This window comes from Oncorhynchus clarkii, chromosome 10, assembly GCF_045791955.1.
Source record: "Oncorhynchus clarkii lewisi isolate Uvic-CL-2024 chromosome 10, UVic_Ocla_1.0, whole genome shotgun sequence".
Lineage (NCBI taxonomy): Eukaryota > Metazoa > Chordata > Actinopteri > Salmoniformes > Salmonidae > Oncorhynchus > Oncorhynchus clarkii.
In genome coordinates, this window is record NC_092156.1 from 77,360,822 (window position 1) to 77,384,769 (window position 23,948).

General features: G+C 42.5%; 1 protein-coding gene across 4 annotated transcripts in view; it reads left to right on the forward strand.

Annotated features, from left to right (window-relative positions):
* LOC139419157 (glycine receptor subunit beta-like) overlaps window positions 1-23,948 on the forward strand; it is a 47,850-nt gene that overhangs the window by 5,488 nt on the left and 18,414 nt on the right. For all 4 annotated transcript variants that reach the window (XM_071169138.1, XM_071169137.1, XM_071169140.1 and 1 more), the window contains 4 exons: window positions 5,208-5,314; window positions 10,740-10,807; window positions 13,680-13,906; window positions 15,568-15,650. In XM_071169138.1, coding sequence (XP_071025239.1) covers window positions 5,208-5,314; window positions 10,740-10,807; window positions 13,680-13,906; window positions 15,568-15,650 — 485 coding nt within the window. The remainder of the gene's footprint in view (window positions 1-5,207; window positions 5,315-10,739; window positions 10,808-13,679; window positions 13,907-15,567; window positions 15,651-23,948) is intronic.

Sequence of the window (23,948 nt, forward strand, 5' to 3'; positions counted from 1 at the left end):
TGGGAAAGGGCAGTGTGGAGTGCAATAGAGATTGCATTATCTGTGGATCTGTTTGGACGGTATGCAAATTTGAGTGGGTCTAGGGTTTCTGGGATAATGGTGTTGATGTGAGCCATTACCAGCCTTTCAAAGCACTTAATGCCTACTGACGTGAGTGCTACGGGTCTGTTGTCATTTAGGCAGGCTGCCTTTGTGTTCTTGGGCAGAAGGACTGTGGTGGTCTGCTTGAAACATGTTGGTATTACAGACTCAGTCAGGGACATGTTGAAAATATCAGTGAAGACACCTGGGTCAGCACATGCCCGGAGCACACATCCTGGTAATACGTCTGGCCCCGCACCCTTGTGTTTGTTGACCTGTTTAAAGGTCTTACTCACATCGGCTACGGAGAGCGTGATCACACAGTCGTTCGGAACAGCTGTTGCTCTCAATCATGCCTCAGTGTTGCTTGACTCGAAGTGAGCATAGAAGTGATTTAGCTCGTCTGGTAGGCTCGTGTCACTGGGCAGCTCGCGGCTGTGCTTCCCTTTGTAGTCTGTAATAGTTTACAAGCCCTGCCACATCCGACGGGCTTCGGAGCTGGTGTAGTATAATTCAGTCTTAGCCCTGTATTATCACTTTGCCTGTTTGATGGTTCGTCGCAGGGCATGGCGGGATTTCTTGTAAGCTTTGGGTTAGAGTCCCGCACATTAAAAGCGGCAGCTCTACCCTTTAGCTCCGTGTAAATGTTACCTGTAATCCATGGCTTCTGGTTGGGGTATGTACGTACAGTCACTGTGGGGACGACGTCCTCGATGCACTTATTGATAAAGCCAGTGACTGATGTGGTGTACTCCTCAATGCCATCGGAAGAATCTCGGAACATGTTCCAGTCTGTGCTAGCAAAACAGTCCTGTAGTTTAGCATCTACTTCATCTGACCACTTTTTTATAGACCGAGTCACTGGTGCTTCCTGCTTTAATTTTTGCGTGTAAGCAGGAATCAGGAGGATAGAGTTGTGGTCGGATTTACCAAATGGACGGCGAGGGAGAGCTTTGTATGCGTCTCTGTGTGTGGAGTACAGGTGATCTAAAATGTTTGTTCCCTCTGGTTGCATATTTAACATGTTGATAGAGATTTGGTAGAACTGATTTAAGTTTCCCTGCATTAAAGTCTCCGGCCACTAGGAGTGCCGCCTCTGGGTGAGTGGTTTCCTGTTTGCTTATATCTTTATACAGCTGACTGAGTGCGGTCTTATAAACATCCACGAAAAGTATAGCTGAGAACTCTCTAGGCAAGTACTGTGGCCTGCAATTTATCACAATATACTCTACTTCAGGTGATCCAAATCTAGAGACTTCCTTAGATTTCATGCACCAGCTGTTGTGAACAACTATTCACAGACAGCCCCTCCCTCGTCTTACCGTAGTGTGCTGTTCTATCCTGCCGGTGCAGCGTATATCCCGCTAGCTGAATATCCATTCAGCCACGATTACGTTTTTCAGCCACAACAGTTTTTAAGGTCCCGTTGGTAGAATATTCGTAATCGTACCTCGTCTAGTTTATTGTTCAATGATTGCACGTTGGCGAGTAATATTGACTGTAACGGTAGCTTTCCTACTCGCCTTCTGCGGGTCCTGACGAGGAATCCGGCTCTTCGTCCTCTGTACCTGTGTCGCTTCCTCTTGCGAATAACTGGGATGTCGGCCCTGCTGGGTGTTTGGAGAATATCATATGAGTCTTGCTTGTTGTTGAAAAAATCTTTGTCTAATCCGAGGTGAGTGATCGCTGCCCTGATATATCCAGAAGCTCTTTGTCTAATCCGAGGTGAGTGATCGCTGTCCTGATATACAGAAACTCTTTGTCTAATCCGAGGTGAGTGATCGCTGCCCTGATATACAGAAGCTCTTTGTCTAATCTGAGATGAGTGATCGCTGCCCTGATATACAGAAGCTCTTTGTCTAATCCGAGGTGAGTGATCGCTGTCCTGATATCCAGAAGCTCTTTGTCTAATCCGAGGTGAGTGATCGCTCCCCTGATATACAGAAGCTCTTTGTCTAATCCGAGGTGAGTGATCGCTGCCCTGATATACAGAAGCTCTTTGTCTAATCCGAGGTGAGTGATCGCTGTCCTGATATCCAGAAGCTCTTTGTCTAATCCGAGGTGAGTGATCGCTGCCCTGATATACAGAAGCTCTTTGTCTAATCCGAGGTGAGTGATCGCTGTCCTGATATCCAGAAGCTCTTTGTCTAATCCGAGGTGAGTGATCGCTGCCCTGATATACAGAAGCTCTTTGTCTAATCCGAGGTGAGTGATCGCTGTCCTGATATCCAGAAGCTCTTTGTCTAATCCGAGGTGAGTGATCGCTGCCCTGGTATCCAGAAGCTCTTTGTCTAATCCGAGGTGAGTGATCGCTGTCCTGATATCCAGAAGCTCTTTGTCTAATCCGAGGTGAGTGATCGCTGTCCTGATATATCCAGAAGCTCTTTGTCTAATCCGAGGTGAGTGATCGCTGCCCTGATATATCCAGAAACTCTTTGTCTAATCCGAGGTGAGTGATCGCTGCCCTGATATACAGAAGCTCTTTGTCTAATCCGAGGTGAGTGATCGCTGCCCTGATATATCCAGAAGCTCTTTGTCTAATCCGAGGTGAGTGATCGCTGCCCTGATATACAGAAGCTCTTTGTCTAATCCGAGGTGAGTGATCGCTGCCCTGATATACAGAAGCTCTTTGTCTAATCCGAGGTGAGTGATCGCTGTCCTGATATCCAGAAGCTCTTTGTCTAATCCGAGGTGAGTGATCGCTGCCCTGATATATCCAGAAGCTCTTTGTCTAATCCGAGGTGAGTGATCGCTGCCCTGATATATCCAGAAGCTCTTTGTCTAATCCGAGGTGAGTGATCGCTGCCCTGATATATCCAGAAGCTCTTTGTCTAATCCGAGGTGAGTGATCGCTGCCCTGATATACAGAAGCTCTTTGTCTAATCCGAGGTGAGTGATCGCTGCCCTGATATACAGAAGCTCTTTGTCTAATCCGAGGTGAGTGATCGCTGTCCTGATATCCAGAAGCTCTTTGTCTAATCCGAGGTGAGTGATCGCTGCCCTGATATATCCAGAAGCTCTTTGTCTAATCCGAGGTGAGTGATCGCTGCCCTGATATACAGAAGCTCTTTGTCTAATCCGAGGTGAGTGATCGCTGTCCTGATATCCAGAAGCTCTTTGTCTAATCCGAGGTGAGTGATCGCTGCCCTGATATACAGAAGCTCTTTGTCTAATCCGAGGTGAGTGATCGCTGTCCTGATATATCCAGAAGCTCTTTGTCTAATCCGAGGTGAGTGATCGCTGCCCTGATATATCCAGAAGCTCTTTGTCTAATCCGAGGTGAGTGATCGCTGCCCTGATATATCCAGAAGCTCTTTGTCTAATTCGAGGTGAGTGATCGCTGCCCTGATATACAGAAGCTTGTTTTTGCCGTAAAATACGGTTGCAGAAATATTATGTACAAAATGTGTTACAAATAACGTGAAAAAAAACACATAATAGCACAATTAGTTGGGAGCCCATAAAACTGCTGCCATTTCTTCCTGCGCCATTTTAGTAGTAGTAGTATCAGTAGTTTAATTAGTAGTAGTAGTATCAGTAGTTTAATTAGTAGTAGCAGTAGCAGTAGTTGAATTAGTAGTAGTAGTATCAGTAGTTTAATTAGTAGTAGTAGTATCAGTAGTTTAATTAGTAGTAGCAGTATCAGTAGTTTAATTAGTAGTAGTAGTATCAGTAGTTTAATTAGTAGTAGCAGTAGCAGTAGTTTAATTAGTAGTAGCAGTAGTAGTAGTTGTAGTAAAAATAGTGATGGTGGTGTTAGTAATAGTAGTAGTAGTTAGTAGTAGTAGTAGTAGTTTAATTAGTAGTAGCACTAGCAGTAGTAGTAAAAATAGTGGTGGTGTTAGAAGTACTAGTAGTAATGGTAGTAGTAGTAGTAGTAGTAGTAGTAATGATAATAGTATTAGTAGTAGTAGTAGTAGTAATGATAATAGTATTAGTAGTAGTAGTAGTAGTAGTAATGGTAATAGTAGTAGTAGTAATAATAGTAGTAGTAGTAGTTTAATTAGTAGTAGCAGTAAAAATAGTGGTGGTGGTAGAAGTAGTAGTAATAGTAGTAATAGTTGTAGAGGTAGTAGTAGTAGAGGTTGTAGTAGTAATAGTAGTAATAGTAGTAGAGGTAGTAGTTGTAATAATAATGTTGGTGGTAGTAGTAGTAGTAGTAGAGGTTGTAGTAGTAGTAGTAGTAGAGGTTGTAGTAGTAGTAGTAATAGTAGCAGAGGTAGTAGTAGTAGCAGTAGTAGTAGAGGTTGTAGTAGTAGTAGTAGTAGTAGAGGTAGTAGCAGGAGTAGTAGCAGTGATAGTAGTACCATCAGTAGTAGTAGTAGTAGTAATAATGTTGGTGGTAGTAGCAGTAGCAGTAGAGGTTGTAGTAGTAGTAGTAGTAGTAGGTTGTAGTAGTAGTAGTATAGAGGTTGTTGTAGTAGTAGTAGTAGTAGTAGTAATAGTAGCAGTAGTAGTAGAGGTTGTTGTAGTAGTAGTAGTAGTAGTAGTACTAGTATAGAGGTTGTTGTAGTAGTAGAGGTTGTTGTAGTAGTAGTAGTAGAAGTAGTAGTAGAGGTTGTAGTAGTAGTAGTAGTAGAGGTTGTAGTAGTAGTAGTAGTAGTAGAGTTTGTAATAGTAGTAGTATAGAGGTTGTTGTAGTAGTAGTAGTAGTAGTAGTAGAGGTTGTAGTAGTAGTAGCAGTAGTAGAGGCTGTAGTAGTAGTAGCAGTAGTAGAGGTAGTAGCAGTAGCAGGAGTAGTAGCAGTGGTAGTAGTAGCAGCAGTAGTAGTAGAGGTTGTAGTAGTAGTAGTAGTAGTAGTAGCAGTAGTAGCAGTAGTAATAGTAGTAGTAGTAGTAGTAGTATTAGTAGTTCTAGTAGTAGCAGTAGTAGTAGTATTAGTCCTAGTAGTAGTAGTAGTAGTAGTAGTAGTAGTAGTAGTAGCAGTAGTAACAGTAGTAGTAGTAGTAGTAGTAGTATAGTATAGTATAGTATTAGTAGTTCTAGTAGTAGCAGTAGTAGTAGTAGTAGTAGTAGTAGTAGTATAGTATTAGTAGTTCTAGTAGTAGCAGTAGTAGTAGTAGTAGTAACAGTAGTAGTAGTAACAGTAGCAGTAGTAGTAAGTGTATTATGTGTTTGTGTTACAGACAGCTGTCTGCAGAGGAGATTGCTCAGGTACCAGCCAACTCCACCAGCAACATCCTCAACAGGCTGATGGTGACATATGACTCTCGCATACGACCCAACTTTAAAGGTTAGTTACATATATACAACCAACTCCATGGCCTTGTGGTTGGAGTGTTATACAGTAACAACCCACAGTAACAACCCATGACTGAACTGTTATACAGTAACAACTCTAACCCATGACTCTATTGAACTGTTATACAGTAACAACTCTAACCCATGACTCTATTGACCTGTTATACAGTAACAACTCTAACCCATGACTCTATTGACCTGTTATACAGTAACAACCCATAACTCTATTAAACTGTTATACAGTAACAACCCATTACTCTATTGAACTGTTATACAGTAACAACCCATAACTCTATTGAACTGTTTTACAGTTACAACCCATGACTCTATTGAACTGTTATACAGTAACAACTCTAACCCATGACTCTATTGAACTGTTATATAGTAACAACCACAAACCATGACTCTATTGAACTGTTATACAGTAACAACCCATGACTCTATTGAACTGTTATACAGTAACAACCCATGACTCTATTGAACTGTTATACAGAAACAACCATAACCCATGACTGTGTTGAACTGTTATACAGTAACAACCCATGACTCTATTGAACTGTTATACAGTAACAACCCATGACTTTATTGACCTGTTATACAGTAACAACCCATGACTCTATTGACCTGTTATACAGTAACAACTCTAACCCATGACTCTATTGAACTGTTATACAGTTACAATCCATGACTCTATTGACCTGTTATACAGTAACAACTCTAACCCATGACTCTATTGACCTGTTATACAGTAACAACTCTAACCCATGACTCTATTGACCTGTTATACAGTAACAACCCATAACTCTATTGAACTGTTATACAGTAACAACCCATGACTCTATTGACCTGTTATAAAGAACAACCCATGACTCTATTGAACTGTTATACAGTAACAACCCATGACTCTATTGACCTGTTATGCAGTAACAACTCTAACCCATGACTCTATTGAACTGTTATACAGTAACAACCCATGACTCTATTGACCTGTTATTCAGTAACAACTCTAACCCATGACTCTATTGACCTGTTATACAGTAACAACCCATGACTCTATTGACCTGTTATACAGTAACAACCCATGACTCTATTGACCTATTATACAGAAACAACCCATGACTCTATTGAACTGTTATACAGTAACAACCCTAACCCATGACTCTATTGAACTGTTATACAGTAACAACCCTAACCCATGACTCTATTGAACTGTTATACAGTAACAACCCATGACTCTATTGAACTGTTATACAGTAACAACCCATGACTCTATTGAACTGTTATACAGTAACAACTCATGACTCTATTGACCTGTTATACAGTAACAACTCTAACCCATGACTCTATTGACCTGTTATACAGTAACAACTCTAACCCATGACTCTATTGACCTGTTATACAGTAACAACCCATAACTCTATTAAACTGTTATACAGTAACAACCCATGACTCTATTGAACTGTTATACAGTAACAACCCATGACTCTATTGAACTGTTATACAGAAACAACCATAACCCATGACTGTGTTGAACTGTTATACAGTAACAACCCATGACTCTATTGAACTGTTATACAGTAACAACCCATGACTTTATTGACCTGTTATACAGTAACAACCCATGACTCTATTGACCTGTTATACAGTAACAACTCTAACCCATGACTCTATTGAACTGTTATACAGTTACAACCCATGACTCTATTGACCTGTTATACAGTAACAACTCTAACCCATGACTCTATTGACCTGTTATACAGTAACAACTCTAACCCATGACTCTATTGACCTGTTATACAATAACAACCCATAACTCTATTGACCTGTTATACAGTAACAACCCATGACTCTATTGACCTGTTATACAGTAACAACCCATAACTGTATTGACCTGTTATACAGTAACAACCCATGACTCTATTGACCTGTTATACAGAACAACCCATGACTCTATTGACCTGTTATACAGTAACAACCCATGACTCTATTGACCTGTTATACAGTAACAACCCATAACTCTATTGAACTGTTATACAGTAACAACCCATGACTCTATTGACCTGTTATGCAGTAACAACTCTAACCCATGACTCTATTGAACTGTTATACAGTAACAACCCATGACTCTATTGACCTGTTATTCAGTAACAACTCTAACCCATGACTCTATTGACCTGTTATACAGTAACAACCCATAACTCTATTAAACTGTTATACAGTAACAACCCATGACTCTATTGAACTGTTATACAGTAACAACCCATGACTCTATTGAACTGTTATACAGAAACAACCATAACCCATGACTGTGTTGAACTGTTATACAGTAACAACCCATGACTCTATTGAACTGTTATACAGTAACAACCCATGACTTTATTGACCTGTTATACAGTAACAACCCATGACTCTATTGACCTGTTATACAGTAACAACTCTAAACCATGACTCTATTGAACTGTTATACAGTTACAACCCATGACTCTATTGACCTGTTATACAGTAACAACTCTAACCCATGACTCTATTGACCTGTTATACAGTAACAACTCTAACCCATGACTCTATTGACCTGTTATACAATAACAACCCATAACTCTATTGAACTGTTATACAGTAACAACCCATGACTCTATTGACCTGTTATACAGTAACAACCCATGACTCTATTGACCTGTTATACAGTAACAACCCATGACTCTATTGACCTGTTATACAGTAACAACCCATAACTCTATTGACCTGTTATACAGTAACAACCCATGACTCTATTGACCTGTTATACAGAACAACCCATGACTCTATTGACCTGTTATACAGTAACAACCCATGACTCTATTGACCTGTTATACAGTAACAACCCATAACTCTATTGAACTGTTATACAGTAACAACCCATGACGCTATTGACCTGTTATGCAGTAACAACTCTAACCCATGACTCTATTGAACTATTAATACAGTAACAACCCATGACTCTATTGACCTGTTATTCAGTAACAACTCTAACCCATGACTCTATTGACCTGTTATACAGTAACAACCCATGACTCTATTGACCTGTTATACAGTAACAACCCATGACTCTATTGACCTATTATACAGTAACAACCCATGACTCTATTGAACTGTTATACAGTAACAACCCTAACCCATGACTCTATTGAACTGTTATACAGTAACAACCCTAACCCATAACTCTATTGAACTGTTATACAGTAACAACCCATTACTCTATTGAACTGTTATACAGTAACAACTCTAACCCATGACTCTATTGAACTGTTATATAGTAACAACCACAACCCATGACTCTATTGAACTGTTATACAGTAACAACCCATGACTCTATTGAACTGTTATACAGTAACAACCCTAACCCATGACTCTATTGAACTGTTATACAGTAACAACCCTAACCCATAACTCTATTGAACTGTTATACAGTAACAACCCATTACTCTATTGAACTGTTATACAGTAACAACTCTAACCCATGACTCTATTGAACTGTTATATAGTAACAACCACAACCCATGACTCTATTGAACTGTTATACAGTAACAACCCATGACTCTATTGAACTGTTATACAGTAACAACCCATGACTCTATTGAACTGTTATACAGTAACAACTCATGAATCCATTGACCTGTTATACAGAAACAACCATAACCCATGACTGTGTTGAACTGTTATACAGTAACAACCCATGACTCTATTGAACTGTTATACAGTAACAACCCATGACTCTATTGACCTGTTATACAGTAACAACCCTAACCCATGACTCTATTGAACTGTTATACAGTAACAACCTTAACCCATGACTTTATTGACCTGTTATACAGTAACAACCCATGACTCTATTGAACTGTTATACAGTAACAACCCATGACTCTATTGAACTGTTATACAGTAACAACCCATGACTCTATTGACCTGTTATACAGTAACAACTCTAACCCATGACTCTATTGAACTGTTATACAGTAACAACCCTAACCCATGACTCTATTGAACTGTTATACAGTAACAACCTTAACCCATGACTTTATTGACCTGTTATACAGTAACAACCCATGACTCTATTGAACTGTTATACAGTAACAACTCTAACCCATGACTATATTGAACTGTTATACAGTAACAACCCTAACCCATGACTCTATTGAACTGTTATACAGTAACAACTCTAACCCATGACTCTATTGAACTGTTATACAGTAACAGTTCAATAGAAGAGAGAAGAGGAGGAGAGGAGCTGGAGAAGAGTAGGATAGAGAGAGGAGAAGAGGGAAGAGAGAAAGAGGAGAAGTTGAGAGAGGAGGAGGAGAAGAGCAGAGAGGAGGAGAGAGGAGGAGGAGAGGAGAGATGAGGAGGAGAGGAGCAGAAGAAGAGGAGGGGGGGGAGCAAGAAGAGAGAAGAGGAAGAGAGGAGAGAAGGAGAAGAGAGAAGAAGAAGAGAAGGAGAAGAGAGAAGAGGTGGAGAGGAGGAGGAGAATAGAGAAGAGGATTAGGAGAGGAGGATTACAGAGAAGAGGAGGAGAGGAGCGGGAGAAGATGAGGAGAGGAGGAGGAGAAAGGAGAAGAGGATGAGAATAGATAAGAGGAGGAGAGGAGGAAAGGAGAAGAGGAGGAGAAGAGAGAAGAGGAGGAGATGAGGGGACAGAAGAAAGAAGAGGAGGAGAAGAGACAGGAGGAGAAGAGAGAAGCGGATGAGAAGAGAGGAGAGGAGGAGATGAGGGGAAAGAAGAAAGAAGAGGGGGAAAAGAGAGGATAGGAGCAGAAGAGAGGAGTGGAGGAGAGGAGAGGAGTGGAGGAGAGGAAGAGAGGAGGAGGAGAAGAGAGGAGAGGAGAGGAAGAGGGGGACAGAAGAGAGAAGAGGAAGAGAGGAGGAGGAGAAGAGAGGAGTGGAGGAGAGGACAGAAGAGAAGAGGAGGAGAGAAGAAGGAGAAAGGAGAAGAGAGGAGAGGGGGAGAGGAGGAGGAGGACAGAATGAGTCTGTTTGGTTAATAAACTGAAAGTGTTGTAAGCCTGTGTGTGCGTTTGCCTGTGTGCCTGTGTGTGTGAGAGAGAGAGAGCAACTGCCATATGCTGCGAATCAGGTTGAGTGGAGCGGAATGATCACATGACTGTCAAGACCACAGAAATGCCAAACGCACACACACACACACACACACACACACACACACACACACACACACACACACACACACACACACACATACACACACACACACACACACACACACACACACACACACACACACACACACACAGACACACACTGGAATAAAACTGGCATGGGGGTGTTTATGTTGACTCTGTGTGTGTGTGTGTGTGTGTGTGTGTGTGTGTGTGTGTGTGTGTGTGTGTGTGTGTGTGTGTGTGTGTGTGTGTGTGTGTGTGTCCCAGGTGTTCCGGTGGAAGACAAGATTAATATGTTCATCAACAGTTTTGGCTCCATCCAGGAAACCAACATGGTGAGCAGAGTTACTAATGCTAAAACCATGCTAACAATGCTACCAACATTCCAACGTCATCAACATTAGCCTATATGCTATAAACAGTAGCCTGTATGCTATTAACATTAGTCTGTAAACCATCAACATTATCCTGTATGCTATAAACATTAGCCTGTATGCTATAAACAGTAGCCTGTATGCTACCACCATTAGCCTATATGCTATAAACATTAGCCTATATGCTATTAACAGTAGCCTGTATGCTACCACCATTAGCATATATGCTATAAACATTAGCCTGTATCCTATAAACAGTAGCCTGTATGCTACCACCATCGGACTGTATGCTACCACCATCAGACTGTATGCTATCAGCATTAGCCTGTATGCTGCCCTAAACTCTCTCCTGGCCCCTTACACTAAGTCTGAATTTGTCCTGCTAGGTGACCTAAATTGGGACATGCTTAAACTACATGAGCCAAGTCCTAAAGCAATAGGGCTCCCTAAATATTTCTCACATTACTACCAATCCCACAAGGTAGGACTCCAAACACCCAGAAAAGGCTACTCTCGTCGATGTTATCCTCACAAATAATCCTGATAGGTATCATCCTGGCGTTTTCTATCATGTCCTTAGTGATCACTGTTTTACAGCCTGTGTTCATAAAGGCTGCTCAGTGAAACAACCTGTCCTGATTTGTCATAGACGGTTGATATAAAACTTTAACGAGCCTTCCTTCATGAACTGGCCTCTGTAAATCTGTGTAGAATCAGCTTGATCCCCTCTGTCGAAGATGCTTGGACCTTATTTTTTGATATTTTCAGAATTAAAAACAGGTTCGGCACCTGGTTCGACCATGATCTGGCTTACTCCACCTCAACAATCCCATTTGGCAAATTGCTCGGCACACGCATACCCAGGCTGACTGGCTCTCGTTCAGGCAAATGAGAAATAAGTGCACTCAGGCTATCTGGAAGGCCAAAGTTAGTTACTTTAAGGAGCAGTTCTCTCTCTGTGGGTCTAACCCCAAGAAGTTCTGGAAAATGGGTTAGGGTTGTTACTGACAAGGAGCACATGGCTGAGCTCTTTAATCATCACTTCATTAAGTCAGGATTCCTATTTGACTCATGCCTCCTTGCCCGTCTAACATTTCCTCATCTCCCACCCCTTCTGATGTGACTATCCCCGATCCTCCTCCCTCTTGTCCCCCTGCCCCGCTACAAAGTTTTCCCCTGCAGGTGGTCACTGATTCCGAGGTGCTAAAGGAGCTCCTTGACCCCCAAAAAACACCTGGGTCAGATGGTTTAGACCCTTTCTTCTTTAAGGTTGCTGCCCCTATCATGGCAAAGCATATCTCCAACATTTTTAACCTTTCTCTCCTCTCTGGGGAGGTTCCCATTGCTTGGAAGGCAGCCACGGTTCATCCTTTATTTAAAGGGTCAGATCAAGCTGATCCTAACTGTTTAAGGCCTATTTCTATTTTGCCCTGTTTATCAAAAGTGTTGGAAAAACGTGTCAATAATCAACTGACTGGCTTTCTTGATGTCTATAGTATTCTCTTGGGTATGCCATCTGGTGTGCGCTCAGGTTATGGATGTGTCACTGCAACCATATACAGTAGGTCCTCACTGATGTCACCATTGCCCTTGAATCTAAGCAATGTTGTGCTGCTATTTTTATTGACTTGGCCAAATCTTTTGATACGGTAGACCATTACATTCTTGTGGGCCGGCTAATGAGTATTGGTGTCTCTGAGGGGTCTTTGGCCTGGTTTGGTAACTACCTCTCTCAAAGAGTGCAGTGTATAAAGTCAGAACATCTGCTGTCTCAGCCACTGCCTGTCACCAAGGCAGTTTCCCAAGGCTCGATCCTAGGCCCCATGCTCTTCTCAATTTACATCAACAACATAGCTCAGGAGGTAGGAAGCTCTCTCATCCATTTATATGCAGATGATACAGTCTTATACTCAGCTGGCCCCTCCCTGGATTTTGTGTTAATCGCTCTACACAAAGCTTTCTTAGTGTCCAACAAGCTTCTCTGCCCTTAACCTTATTCTGAACACCTCTAAAACAAAGGTCATGTGGTTTGGTAAGAAGAATGCCCCTCTCCCCACAGGTGTGATTACTGCCTCTGAGAGTTTAGAGATTGAGGTAGTCACCTCATACAAGTACTTGGGAGTATGGCTAGACAGTACACTGTCCTTCTCTCAGCACATATAGTTAAAGTTAAATCTAGACTTGGTTTCCTCCATCGTAATCGCTCCTCTTTAACCCCTGCTACCAAACTAACCCTGATTCAGATGACCAGCCTACACATGCTAGATTACGTAGACATCGTTTATACATCGGCAGGTAAGGGTGCTCTCGAGCGGCTAGATGTTCTTTACCATTCGGCCATCAGATTTGCCACCAATGCTCCTTATAGGACACATCGCTAAACTACGACAAAATGCTCTTGACACCTTGGGGAATACGTAGAAAAGGGAATCTGGTTGATAGCCCATTCACTGCTCAATAGGGACGCACCAGAACGCAGAGCTTTCAAAACATGAGTCACTTCCGGATTGGATTTCTCTCAGGCTTTCGTCTGCAATATCAGTTCTGTTATACTCACAGACAATATTTTTACAGTTTTGGAAACTTTAGAGTGTTTTCTATCCTATGCTGTCAATTATATGCATATTCTAACATCTTGTCCTGACAAAATAGCCCGTTTACTCTGGGAACATTATTTTTCCAAAAATGGGGGATTGAGACAGATATCTAGCTTAAACAGAAAGATTTGGGGAGGGATTTTAATTATTATGCTAATTCGATTTCTATGGGGGAGCAAATGTTGACTCTAGGGGTTTAATTGACTTTGTACTAACAAATTATTGATTGTTGCTAGGACTACCGTGTGAACATCTTCCTGCGTCAGCGGTGGAACGACCCGAGGCTGAAGCTCCCGGCAGACTTCAAAGGAGAAGCGCTGACGGTGGACCCCAAGATATTCCAGTGTCTATGGAAACCAGACCTGTTCTTCGCCAACGAGAAACATGCCAACTTCCATGACGTCACGCAAGACAACATCCTGTTATTTATCTTCAGGAATGGAGACATTCTCATCAGCATGAGGTCTGTCTGTCTGTCTGTCTGTCTGTCTGTCTGTCTGTCAGCCTGTCTGTCTGTCTGTCTGTCTGTCTGTCTGTCTGTCTGTCTGTCTGTCAGCCTGTCTGTCAGCCTGTCTGTCTGCCTGTCTGTCTGTCTGTCTGTCTGTCTGTCTGTCTGTCTGTCTGTCTGTCTGTCTGTCAGCCTGTCTGTCTGTCTGTCTGTCTGTCTGTCTGTCTGTCTGTCTGTCTGTCTGTCTGTCAGCCTGTCTGTCTGTCTGTCTGTCTGTCTGTCTGTCTGTCTGTGAAGTTTGACTCTTTTTACTGACTGAGATCTTATCAACTAGTTTTAGACTAATTTTGTTAATAATTTGATTCAGTAATGCCCAGAGCAGAACCCCCTACCGGCAAACAATGAACTAAAAACTCTTAGTCTTATGGGGGCTTATGTCTGTGACTGAGACTTGTGTGCTTCAAAAAGTGTGCTTCCAACATTATACATTTTTGATTGCTAGGCATACAAATACAATTATTTCTTTATATCTTTGAAATGAGGTCTAGATGCGTCCCCAACCAGACTTCTTTATGAACGACTCTTGGCGGAATACTTGACTGTCGCGAGGAAGATAAGTACAATATCGTTCGAACTGCAGTAGTCCCCCAAACGTTTCGGTTTGGAGTTTCAGTGTTGAGTGTCAAGCAGAGGCATGTGTATGTTTTGGTTCTACAAAGCTGTGTCCATTGATAACATTCAATAATCAGTGAATTGGACCCACATGATAGACAGCTAGTGGTTGGAGCAATGAAGGACTAAAATGACTGAGGGACTTGGAAAAACGAATCATGACTATCAAGTCAGTAAAAAGAGTCATTTAAAAAGAACGAATAGTTTGCGAATTGCACATCACTACCGCCTGTCTGACTGTCTGCCTGGCAGCCTGCCTGTCTGCCAGGGTAGGTGCCTATGTGTGCCCAGTGACTGTCAGTTGTGTGTTCAGGTTGTCAGTGACTGTCTGTTGTGTGTTCAGGTTGTCTGTTGTGTGTTCAGGTTGTCTGTTGTGTGTTAAGGTTGTCAGTGACTGTCTGGTGTGTGTTCAGGTTGTCAGTGACTGTCTGGCATGTGTTCAGGTTGTCTGTTGTGTGTTCAGGTTGTCAGTGACTGTCTGGCATGTGTTCAGGTTGTCTGTTGTGTGTTCAGGTTGTCAGTGACTGTCTGTTGTGTGTTCAGGTTGTCAGTGACTGTCTGGTGTGTGTTCAGGTTGTAAGTTACTGTCTGGTGTGTGTTCAGGTTGTCTGTTGTGTGATAAAGGTTGTCAGTGACTGTCTGGTGTGTGTTCAGGTTGTCTGTGACTTTCTGGTGTGTGTTCAGGTTGTCAGTGACTGTCTGTTGTGTGTTCAGGTTGTCAGTGACTGTCTGTTGTGTGTTCAGGTTGTCAGTGATTGTCTGTTGTGTGTTCAGGTTGTCAGTGACTTTCTGGTGTGTGTTCAGGTTGTCAGTGACTGTCTGTAGTGTGTTCAGGTTGTCAGTGACTGTCTGTTATGTGTTCAGGTAGTCAGCGATTGTCTGTTTTGTGTTCAGGTTGTCAGTGACTGTCTGGTGTGTGTTCAGGTTGTCTGTCGTGTGTTTAGGTTGTCAGTGACTGTCTGGTGTATGTTCAGGTTGTCAGTGACTGTCTGTTGTGTGTTCAGGTTGTCAGTGACCCTGTCCTGCCCTCTGGACCTCACTCTGTTCCCTATGGACACACAGCTCTGCAAGATGCAACTGGAGAGCTGTACGTAAAACCTCTCTCTAACACACTCTCACACACGCACGCACAGAGACACACGCAATATTCATATACAGTGAGTGCACAAAACATTAAGAACACCTGCTGTTTCCATGACATAGACTGACCAGGTGAATCCAGGTGAAAGCTATGAATATGTCTGCCATTACAGACTGGGATAAGGAGAGGTTGAACACTAAAGACTGGGACAAGGAGAGGTTGAACATTACAGACTGGGATAAGGACAGGTTGAACACTAAAGACTGGGACAAGGAGAGGTTGAACATTACAGACTGGGATAAGGACAGGTTGAACATTACAGACTGGAATAAGGAGAGGTTGAACACTAAAGACTGGGACAAGGAGAGGTTGAACATTACAGACTGGGATAAGGAGAGGTTGAACACTAAAGACTGGGACAAGGAGATTGTGAACATTACAGACTGGGATAAGGACAGGTTGAACATTACAGACTGGAATAAGGAGATTGTGAACATTACAGACTGGGATAAGGAGAGGTTGAACATTACCATGAATAGGCCTGCCATTACAGACTGGGATAAGGAGAGTTTGAACATTACAGACAGGGATAAGGAGAGGTTGAACATTACAGACTGGAATAAGGAGATTGTGAACATTACAGACTGGGATAAGGGGAGGTTGAACATTACAGACAGGGATAAGGAGAGGTTGAACATTACAGACTGGGATAAGGAGAGGTTGAACATTACAGACAGGGATAAGGAGAGGTTGAACATTACAGACAGGGATAAGGAGAGGTTGAACATTACAGACTGGAATAAGGAGATTGTGAACATTACAGACTGGGATAAGGGGAGGTTGAACATTACAGACTGGGATAAGGAGAGGTTGAACATTACAGAATGGGATAAGGAGAGGTCGAACATTACAGACTGGGATAAGGAGAGGTTGAACATTACAGACTGGGATAAGGAGAGGTTGAACATTACCATGAATAGGCCTGCCATTACAGACTGGGATAAGGAGATGTTGAACATTACCATGAATATGCCTGCCAACTAATCTGCACTCTGAGAACGCACCCCGCGGCCTTGCGAGTGCTGACCTGATTAAAAACCTTACTTCGGCCTCGAAGAGTGAGATCACCCAGTCCTCTGGGTCGGCATGGCCCTCCCACACTGTATGGTGTTGTCATTGTCAAAACGTGCAGAAAATGCATTGAGTTGGTCTGGTAGAGAGGCATCGTTGGGCAGATCACGTCTAGGTCTTCCTTTGTAATCTGTAATGGACTGTAGCTCATGCGACATGCAGCCTAGCCTGTGAAATAGGAGGCCATGTTACTTCTATACTGTCCTTTTGCTCGTTTGATGACTCTGCAGAGGTCGTAGCCTCGGGGTTGTCTGTGATAGCCTTGTGTGTGGTAGTCCTGTCCTTTAGTTTAGCTCCAACCTCAGTGTCAAACCAGGGATTTTGATTGGGGAAGCAGCAAACCTTCAGTGTTGGGACAACGTCACCGATGCCGTTCCTTATGAAGCCGGTGACGGAGGTGTCAAACCAGGGCTTTTGACTGGGGAAGCAGCGAACCTTCAGTGTTGGGACAACGTCCCCGATGCAGTTCCTTATGAAGCCGGTGACGGAGGGGGTTAGCTCGTTGGTGTTATAGGTGGAGTCTCAGAACATATTATAATCAGCGCTAGCAAAGCAGTCCTGTAGCATAATCTCTGATTCTGATGATCATTTCTCAATTGATCGAGTCACTGGGTAGTTCCTGTTTGAGCTTCTGCAACTGACAACTGACAACAACATGGAGGGCAGAGAATCTAAAACGGCATTAATACCATCGTTGCTAAGTGAGTGGTAGACCGCAGTAAGGTGAGCACCATCTGGTAGGGTTTCCACTAGTTACCACAAACACTAAATCAGAATATATTGTCAAACAACATTTTTATTTTTGGAGTTCATTTAAGGTTTAGGTTAGGCATAAGGTTAGCCATGTGGTTAAGGTTAGGATTAGGCATAAATTTAGCCATGTGGTTAAGGTTAGGATTAAGGTTAGGGTTAGGCATAAATTTAGCCATGTGGTTAAGGTTAGGATTAGGTTTAGGGTTAGGCATAAGGTTAGCCATGTGGTTAAGGTTAGGATTAAGGTTAGGGTTAGGCATAAGGTTAGCCATGTGGTTAAGGTTAGGATTAGGTTTAGGGTTAGGCATACATTTAGCCATGTGGTTAAGGTTAGGATTAAGGTTAGGGTTAGGCATAAGGTTAGCCATGTGGTTAAGGTTAGGATTAGGTTTAGGGTTAGGCATAAGGTTAGCCATGTGGTTAAGGTTAGGGTTAGGTTTAGGGTTAAGGTTAAGGTTAAGGTTAGGGTTAGGTTTAAAATCACATTTTAAGAAGATCAACTGTAGAAATAGGTGGGCATTAAGACTTTGTGGCTGTGGTACCTAGTGACGACCGGTATGTCAGTAACCAGGAATGTGATAGATTGAACTGCAGTAATTCTTAGTGGTCATACACAGAACCACATCTGAATTGTGAATTCCCATAATTGTATGATTTTTATTTACGTTTAAACGTTAAGAGAAATTGCAAATTTCTCCCATCCCTATTGGATAGCCATGGGGAGTATCTTGTCCAGAAGACATGTTTCTGAAAAACGGAGAATATTGCTGTTACAAGCAAATCCTTGATCCAAGGTCATCCATCTTCTTGGCCAATGGAATGCAGGGAAGGGGTGTCCGGTTTTCCCTTCTCATTAATCTCACCAGGACTCTCCCTCCACTGCCTCTGTAACGCCGGCCTTTCCTCTTGGATTGCCTGAAAATTGGGTCGTAATTACAGAAAGAGCCCAGGGCAGATAAATTGAAGTTGAAGCTGGAATTGGGGAAATTAACTGACGATTTGATGTTCAAAAGTTCTTGCTGGTTATAAGAAATGATAGCGAATACATTTCAGGAAAATAAAGTAAAGATAAATGCCAAAATAGTCCCAAATAGCTACAGTGCCTTGCGAAAGTATTCGGCCCCCTTGAACTTTGCGACCTTTTGCCACATTTCAGGCTTCAAACATAAAGATATAAAACTGTATTTTTTTGTGAAGAATCAACAACAAGTGGGACACAATCATGAAGTGGAACGACATTTATTGGATATTTCAAACTTTTTTAACAAATCAAAAACTGAAAAATTGGGCGTGCAAAATTATTCAGCCCCTTTACTTTCAGTGCAGCAAACTCTCTCCAGAAGTTCAGTGAGGATCTCTGAATGATCCAATGTTGACCTAAATAACTAATGATGATAAATACAATCCACCTGTGTGTAATCAAGACTCCGTATAAATGCACCTGCACTGTGATAGTCTCAGAGGTCCGTTAAAAGCGCAGAGAGCATCATGAAGAACAAGGAACACACCAGGCAGGTCCGAGATACTGTTGTGAAGACGTTTAAAGCCGGATTTGGATACAAAAAGATTTCCCAAGCTTTAAACATCCCAAGGAGCACTGTGCAAGCGATAATATTGAAATGGAAGGAGTATCAGACCACTGCAAATCTACCAAGACCTGGCCGTCCCTCTAAACTTTCAGCTCATACAAGGAGAAGACTGATCAGAGATGCAGCCAAGAGGCCCATGATCACTCTGGATGAACTGCAGAGATCCACAGCTGAGGTGGGAGACTCTGTCCATAGAACAACAATCAGTCGTATATTGCACAAATCTGGCCTTTATGGAAGAGTGGCAAGAAGAAAGCCATTTCTTAAAGATATCCATAAAAAGTGTTGTTTAAAGTTTGCCACAAGCCACCTGGGAGACACACCAAACATGTGGAAGAAGGTGCTCTGGTCAGATGAAACCAAAATTGAACTTTGTGGCAACAATGCAAAACGTTATGTTTGGTGTAAAAGCAACACAGCTGAACACACCATCCCCACTGTCAAACATGGTGGTGGCAGCATCATGGTTTGGGCCTGCTTTTCTTCAGCAGGGACAGGGAAGATGGTTAAAATTGATGGGAAGATGGATGGAGCCAAATACAGGACCATTCTGGAAGAAAACCTGATGGAGTCTGCAAAAGACCTGAGACTGGGACGGAGATTTGTCTTCCAACAAGACAATGATCCAAAACATAAAGCAAAATCTACAATGGAATGGTTCAAAAATAAACATATCCAGGTGTTAGAATGGCCAAGTCAAAGTCCAGACCTGAATCCAATCGAGAATCTGTGGAAAGAACTGAAAACTGCTGTTCACAAATGCTCTCCATCCAACCTCACTGAGCTCGAGCTGTTTTGCAAGGAGGAATGGGAAAACATTTCAGTCTCTCGATGTGCAAAACTGATAGAGACATACCCCAAGCGACTTACAGCTGTAATCGCAGCAAAAGGTGGCGCTACAAAGTATTAATTTAAGGGGGCTGAATAATTTTGCACGCCCAATTTTTCAGTTTTTGATTTGTTAAAAAAGTTTGAAATATACAATAAATGTCGTTCCACTTCAAGATTGTGTCCCACTTGTTGTTGATTCTTCACAAAAAAATACAGTTTTATATCTTTATGTTTGAAGCCTGAAATGTGGCAGAAGGTCGCAAAGTTCAAGGGGGCCGAATACTTTCGCAAGGCACTGTAAACTCACAAACCACAGCCTTCCAGTACAGTCTCTCTTCTCTCTGGTGTGTCTTTGTTGTAGGGGTGTGGCCTAATGCTATGATAATGTCTCATTCATTGGGTAATTCATTATGGGATACAAAATATGGATGTATCTATATTCTACAGTAAACGGGGCACCAGCTATCATTTAAGTCAAAACTTTTTTTAGCAATTAGGGATAAACTGTTCGTGTCACAATTATAATCTGAAGATTCTGTAGAGTTCTTCTAATGATAAATCAGATTCAAAATCTCAGAGAGTGATATTATTTTATGACAGGAAGAAGATTTATTCTAAAAACAAGGTAACAATGTCTTAGTATTTCAATCTCTGGTTCGATTACCAAACGGTCTTTAAAGGGAGAAAAATGGAGAAGGTGCAAACCGTTCCGAGGTGGTGTATTCAGTTCTGAGGTGGTGTATTCACTTCCGGGGTGGTGTATTCAGTTCCGGGGTGGTGTATTCAGTTCCGGGGTGGTGTATTCAGTTCCGGGGTGGTGTATTTAGTTCCGGGGTGGTGTATTCAGTTCCGGGGTGGTGTATTCAGTTCCGGGGATGGTGTATTCAGTTCCGGGGGTGGTGTATTCAGTTCCGGGGGTGGTGTATTCAGTTCCGGGGGTGGTGTATTCAGTTTTGGGGTGGTGTATTCAGTTCCGGGGTGGTGTATTCAGTTCCGGGGTGGTGTATTCAGTTCTGGGGTGGTGTATTAAGTTCCGGGGTGGTGTATTCAGTTAGGGGGTGGTGTATTCAGTTTTGGGGGTGGTGTATTCAGTTTTGGGGTGGTGTATTCAGTTCCGGGGTGGTGTATTCAGTTCCGGGGTGGTGTATTCAGTTCCGGGGTGGTGTATTCAGTTCCGGGGTGGTGTATTCAGTTCTGGGGTGGTGTATTCAGTTCCGGGGTGGTGTATTCAGTTCTGGGGTGGTGTATTCGTCCAACTGAGATCAAAGTGAGAGCAGAGGACAATTGTTCAAATTCCAATATTGGTGTTTGGCCTCCACTCATTGAGATCGGGGATGATCAATAAGCAAGAGCGCTTTCCAGTTACCAACTATGCTGACGTTGAAGCAGTAGAGGGATTTTGGTCGGCCGTGGCAATTATTTGTGCCACGCTTTTATAGTTCAGTTAGAATGGACAATGAGGGTGGGGCTAGGTGCTGATGTAACCGATGTGAAATGGCTAGCCAGTTAGCGGTGGTGCACGCTAATAGCGTTTCAATCGGTGACGTCACTCGCTCTGAGACCTTGAAGTAGTTGTTCCCCTTGCGCTGCAAGGGCTGTGGCTTTTGTGGAGCGATGGGTAACGATGCTTCGTGGGTGTCAGTTGTCGATGTGTGCAGAGGGCCCCTGGTTCGAGCCCAGGTAGGGGCGAGGAGAGGGACAGAAGCTAAACTGTTACACTGAGTCTCCCTGCCTGATTGGCTGAAACATTCCTTAGCAGGAGGTCACGCTGCCCCAGGAGGAGAGTCTCTTCCTTTGGGAATTGAATATTGTTCCCTTATTGATGGATACATCGTTTGTACAACTGGGAGAGGTGGGTCATTGTTCAGGGCATAATGTTCCCTACATAATGATACAAAATGTGACACGTTCTCCTTGAAATACGGAGAAGTTGTTCACAACGGGGAGAATGCACAATATAATTTCAAATGTCTACAGCACACAATGATCATAGCATGCACCAGTGCACTTCTTGCCTCACAGCCTTACGTAATAATTTCTCCCAAACAGCAGAGTTTTTGGTGTCCTTTTAGAGCAGGGCGAGCCATTTGGCCCCTGCTGTTACCATCCTGTCCTGGATAGAATGTTTGAAGTGGATGTTCTGCCGTTTAATGGCCCTCTGGAGCATTATGTTGTGATCTGGAGTAGGTTGGGAAAGGGGGAGTGGCTGGGTTGTGTCATGTCTTTTCATCTCTACTGTTGTCATGCTGATGGGCGAGTAGATCTGTATTGTGTATGGTCTACCGTTGTCATGCCGATGGGCGAGTAGATCTGTATTGGGCATGGCCTACCGTTGTCATGCCGATGGGCGAGTAGATCTGTATTGTGTATGGTCTACCGTTGTCATGCCGATGGGCGAGTAGGTCTGTATTGGGGATGGTCTACTGTTGTCATGTCGATGGGCGAGTAGATCTGTATTGGGTATGGTCTACCGTTGTCATGCCGATGGGCGAGTAGATCTGTATTGGGTATGTTCTATCGTTGTCATGCCGATGGGCGAGTAGATCTGTATTGGGGATGGTCTGCAAGGCATTTGGAATTGGCCTGGTCTTTCGTCAGCACCACATCCCTAATTTGGCATAAACATTTGTGTAATTGTCCCACTGAAAAATGTAACTTTATCCCAGGAATCGGTTTTCAGAAAACTACGGTGGGTTGTCCTCTAACTTTTTACCTTGACTCCTTTTATATTTCTGTTGACCAACTACCTAGTCCCTGATGACAAGCATACCCATAATATAATGCTGCACCACAATACTAATATACATTCTTATGCCAAAGACACACCAGAATGGCTTTCCAATAGGTGTTGAGTGTTCCTGGGTGGTCCAGTCTCAGTCCTGAGAGACAAGGTTTGAATAATGCTATCCATCCAATCCATGTCTCAGTTGTCTCCAGGCTTATAAATCCTTCTTTAACCCGTCTCCTCTCCTTCATCTACACTGATTGAAGTGGATTTAACAGGTGACATCAATAAGGGATCATAGCTTTAACCTGGATTCTTCTGGTCAGTCTATGGTTGTTGAAAGAGCAGGTGTTCTTTATGTTTTGTACACTCAGTGTATCTACAGTACCAGTCAAAAGTTTGGACACACCTACTCATTCCAGGGTTTTTCTATATTTTTTACTATTTTCTAAATTGTTGAATATTAGTGAAGACATCAACACTATGAAATAGCACATATGGAAGAATCATGTAGTAACCAAAAAAGCGTTAAACAAATAAAAATATGTTTTATATTTGAGATTCTTCAAAGTAGCTGCCCTTTGCCCTCTGCCAGGGGTGAACAGGCAGTGGTTCAGGTAGTTGTTGTCCTTCAAATCAAATCAAATCAAATTTTATTTGTCACATACACATGGTTAGCAGATGTTAATGCGAGTGTAGCGAAATGCTTGTGCTTCTAGTTCCGACAATGCAGTAATAACCAACAAGTAATCTAACTAACAATTCCAAAACTACTGTCTTGTACACAGTGTGAGGGGATAAAGAATATGTACATAAGGATATATGAATGAGTGATGGTACAGAGCAGCATAGGCAGATACAGTAGATTGTATCGAGTACAGTATATACATATGAGATGAGTATGTAAACAAAGTGGCATGATTTAGGAAGTGATTTAGGAAGTGAGGAAGTGATTTAGGAAGTGATGCAGCATGACAGGAGGCTCTCAATTGTGCATCTGTAAAGGTTTGAGGGTTTTATGTGACAAGACACATTTGGCGCTGTTGCTCCTTCTTCACCACACTGTCTGTGTGGGTGAACCATTTCAGTTAGTCCATGATGTGTATGCCGAGGAACTTAAAACTTTGACATGCTGACTGCAGAAATGTCCACCAGAACAGTTGCCAGAGAATCGAATGCTAATTTCTCTACCATAACCCGCTTACAATGGTGTTGTGGAGAAATTGGCAGTACACTATATATTCAAAAGTATACCCCACATTTCAAATTAGTGGA